The 4,135-nt window shown below is 49.8% G+C and overlaps 1 protein-coding gene across 1 annotated transcript; it reads left to right on the top strand.

Moving 5' to 3' along the window:
• Positions 1-1,339: 1,339 nt before the first annotated feature.
• GNB2L1 (guanine nucleotide binding protein (G protein), beta polypeptide 2-like 1) lies at positions 1,340-3,509 on the top strand (the record flags this gene model as incomplete). The annotated part of the gene is made up of 5 exons (XM_014961804.1): positions 1,340-1,512; positions 1,925-2,020; positions 2,166-2,276; positions 2,727-2,867; positions 3,310-3,509. Coding segments are annotated over 5 exons (721 nt in total), but the record flags the coding sequence as incomplete, so codon positions are not given.
• Between the last annotated feature and the right edge of the window lie 626 nt (positions 3,510-4,135).

The raw sequence follows: 4,135 nt of genomic DNA, 5'->3' as shown, positions 1-4,135 counted from the left end.
TCCTGGGGGGTTTTTTTGGTCCCTTTTCCCTCTCCCGATGATTAAACCCGACATAAAATCATCGGATCCTCCGGGATCTGAAGACACGTCCTGCAATTATGATGGGAGAGGAAAAAAAGAGGCTCTTTTTTTCTGGGGTCATTTAGGGCCAAATCGGTAAAATTAGCAGAAGGGGGGTGGGAGAACCAGGCGTCTGAGTCAAATTCATCCCCATTTCCCCCAAATCCTCCTCCAAAGTTGTGCTAAACCCTTTTGTAGACCATTCCTTGGGGCTTTCATTTCCCCCAAATCCTCCTCCAAAGTTGTGCTAAACCCTTTTGTAGACCATTCCTTGGGGCTTTTTTCCCCCAAATATTTGAATTTTTTCCCCCAAATATTTGAATTTTTTCCCCCAAATGCTTGGATTTTTCCCCCCAAATGCTTGGATTTTTCCCCCCAAATGCTTGGATTTTTCTTCCAAATATTTGGATTTCCCTGCAAATACTTAGATTTTCTCCCTCAATATTTGGATTTTTTCCCCCCAAATATTTGGATTTCCCCCCAAATACTTGGATTTTCCCCCCAATATTTGGATTTTTTCCTCAATACTTGGCTTTTTCCCCCCAATACTTAGATTTTCCCTCCAAATATTTGGATTCCCCCCCCCAATACTTGGATTTCCCCGCAAATACTTGGATTTTCTCCCCCAATATTTGGATTTTTTCCTCCGGTATTTGGATTTTCCCCCCAATATTTGGATTTTTTCCCCCAAATATTTGGATTTTCTCCCCCAAATACTTGGATTTCCCCGCAAATATTTGGATTTTCTCCTTCGATATTTGGATTTTCTCCTTTGATATTTGGATTTTCCCCCCAATATTTGGATTTTTTCCTTCAGTATTTGGATTTCCCCTCAAATACTTGGATCTTTCTCCTCCAAATACTTGGATTTTCCCCCCAATATTTGGATTTTTTCCTCCAGTATTTGGATTTTTTCCTCCAGTATTTGGATTTTTTCCTCCAGCATTTGGATTTTTTCCTTCGGTATTTGGATTTTCCCCCCAATATTTGGATTTTCTCCTTCGATATTTGCATTTTCCCCCCAATATTTGGATTTTTTCCTTCGATATTTGGATTTTTTCCTCCAGTATTTGCATTTTCCCCCCAATATTTGGATTTTCTCCTTTGATATTTGGATTTTCTCCTTTGATATTTGCATTTTCCCCCCGATATTTGGATTTTCTCCTTCGATATTTGCATTTTCCCCCCAATATTTGGATTTTCTTCTTCGATATTTGCATTTTCCCCCCAAATACTTGGCTTTTTCTCCTCCTCCTCCTCCCTGGACCTTCTCTCTGAGCTCTTCTCCCCTTGTCTTCTCCCAGGGGCACCACCACCCGTCGCTTCGTGGGTCACACCAAGGACGTCCTGAGCGTGGCTTTTTCCTCCGACAACCGACAAATCGTTTCGGGTTCCAGGGATAAAACCATCAAACTCTGGAACACTTTGGGGGTCTGCAAGTACACGGTCCAGGTGAGAACCTCTGAGGGTGGTGGGCCTCCAAAACACACGTCCAGGGTGGTGGGCTTCCAAAACACACGTCCAGGGTGGTGGGCCTCCAAAACACACGTCCAGGGTGGTGGGCTTCCAAAACACACGTCCAGGAGAACCAACCCTTCGTTGGCTCTCGCTCCCTTCCCACCTCTTCTGATGGAGCATCCAGGTCTCTCCACTCCCATCCTAATGATTAGAAACTGCACTTTTCCTTGTGGACCTCTCTTTTTTGGGGAGGATTTGAGGACAAATCCTGCAATTCTGAGGGATGGAGGAGGAGGAGGGGAAGAACGTGGAGAAGCTCCGGAAGGACTGGGCAGGGGGTGGGGAAGAACCAGTTGGGTTTTTTTCTTCCCTTCCCTTGAACCCGGTGTCGTTCCTCCTCCCCCAGGACGAGAGTCACTCGGAGTGGGTGTCCTGTGTGAGGTTCTCCCCCAACAGCAGCAACCCCATCATCGTCTCCTGCGGCTGGGACAAACTGGTCAAGGTGGGATCAAGCTCCTTGAAGCACCCAGAACACTCTGGGGAACCTTTTTTTTATTTTTTTACCCCTAAATCCTCAAATTTGGGGTAGAACAGCAGCTTTTAACCTCTTTTTTTTATTTATTCTTTCTTCCCCCCAAACATCCAAGGTTTGGAATTTGGCCAACTGCAAGTTGAAGACCAACCACATCGGGCACACGGGCTACCTCAACACGGTGACCGTCTCCCCCGATGGCTCCCTCTGTGCCTCTGGTGGCAAGGTACGTGTCAAAGGGGAGGGAAGCCACCCATCCCACGAGGACATTTTGGTGTCCCACCAGCAGATCTAGCTTCTTTGGGTGTCCACCACCTTGAAAACGGGCTCCACATCTCCCTTACAGCTTGAAGACGGGGTGGGAAGGGCCCAGAGATCTGCTTGGACTTGGATGTTCCTCGGTGGGAGGACCACCAAGATGCTCCACCACCTCTAGGGACCTTCTTTAGCTCTTTGGTTTCAGCCCTCCATGGGTTTTCTTGGAATTTCCTTGCTGTGTCCTTCAACTTTTCCATAGCCACGTTGGCTTGGGGCAAAGTTCTCCAGCTTAACCATCATTGGGGTGGATGAGGGTCTCCTCGGGGGTGGATGAGGGTCTCCTCGGGGGTGGACGAGGGTCTTCTCGGGGGTGATAAGTGTTGGGCTTTGCTTTGACTCCCATCTTCTGCCCCTCAAGGATGGCCAAGCCATGCTGTGGGACCTGAACGAAGGCAAACACCTCTACACCTTGGATGGAGGAGACATCATCAACGCCTTGTGCTTCAGCCCCAACCGCTACTGGCTCTGCGCTGCCACCGGCCCCAGCATCAAGATCTGGGTACGTCAACCTCTGGGTCTCCAGCTGGGCAAGGTTCTTCCAAAAAGACTCAATTCCTTTCGATTTTTGGGGTGGGTTTTGGGGTTTGGAAGTCAACCACGGTTGGTTGAGATCCTCGCTTTTTGGATCACCCATCTCGGAGAAGGAGCTCTTCCTGGCTGAATGGCCCCCCTTGGTGGTGGTGGGGGTTGGTTGAGGGTCAAGCAGAAGCCACCGGTGCCCGTGTCCTTGTCCCCTGGTCAAGGAGGGTTGTGGTGACCCCAAGGGGCAGAGCCACCACGCCGTGATGAAACACTTTGATGCCATCTGATTGCATCCGTGTGGAAATCCAGAGGCTGTTTCTGAGCGATCCCGTTGCTCCTTCCACCACCACCACCACCACCTTCTGGAGGTTGGGTTGGATTCGGTGATGGAACCTTCATCTTCTTCTTTCTTCCTGTAGGACCTGGAAGGGAAGATCATCGTGGACGAGCTGAAGCAGGAGGTGATCAGCACCAGCAGCAAAGCAGAACCTCCCCAGTGCACCTCCTTGGCCTGGTCTGCAGATGGACAGGTAAGAAAAAAACCCCCAAAAACCAACTCCTTCTCCCTCTTCCGCCGTCCCAGCCCTTGGGGGGAGGAAGAGGAGGAGGAAGAGGAGGATTTGGGGGACCTTCTCCCTCCCTTCCTTGGGGTCCCTCTTTTCCTTCCTCCTTTACTTCCTCCTTCCTTCCTCCCTCGGGGTCTCTTCCTGTCTTCCTTCCTCCTTCTTCCCTTCCTTCCTTCCTCCCTTTTCCCTTCCTTCCTCCTTCTTCCCTTCCTTCCTTCCTCCTTCTTCCCTTCCTTCCTTCCTCCTCCTTCCCTTCCTTCCTTCCTCCCTCTTCTTCCTTCCCTCTTCTTCCTCCCTCTTCTTCCTTCCCTCTTCTTCCTTCCCTCTTCTTCCTTCCCTCTTCTTCCTTCCCTCTTCTTCCTTCCCTCTTCTTCCTCCCCTCTTCTTCCTTCCCTCTTCTTCCTTCCCTCTTCTTCCTTCCCTCTTCTTCCTTCCCTCTTCTTCCTTTCCTTCCTCCTTCATCCCTTCCTTCCTTCCTCCTTCTTCCCTTCCTTCCTCTCTCTCTCCTTCCTTCCTTCCTCCTCCTTCCCTCCCTTCCTTCCTCTTCCTTCCTTCCTCCTTCTTCCCTTCCTTCCTCCTTCCTTCTTCCCTTCCTTCCTTCCTCCTCCTTCCCTTCCTTCCTTCCTCCCTCTTCTTCCTTCCCTCTTCTCCTTCCCTCTTCTTCCTTCCCTCTTCTTCC

The sequence above is a fragment of the Calidris pugnax genome, unplaced genomic scaffold (assembly GCF_001431845.1).
Source record: "Calidris pugnax isolate Ruff unplaced genomic scaffold, ASM143184v1 scaffold962, whole genome shotgun sequence".
In the NCBI taxonomy this organism is placed as follows: Eukaryota; Metazoa; Chordata; class Aves; order Charadriiformes; family Scolopacidae; genus Calidris; species Calidris pugnax.
Note: the sequence above shows the minus strand (reverse complement) of the source record. Positions and strands in the feature narration are given on the sequence as shown.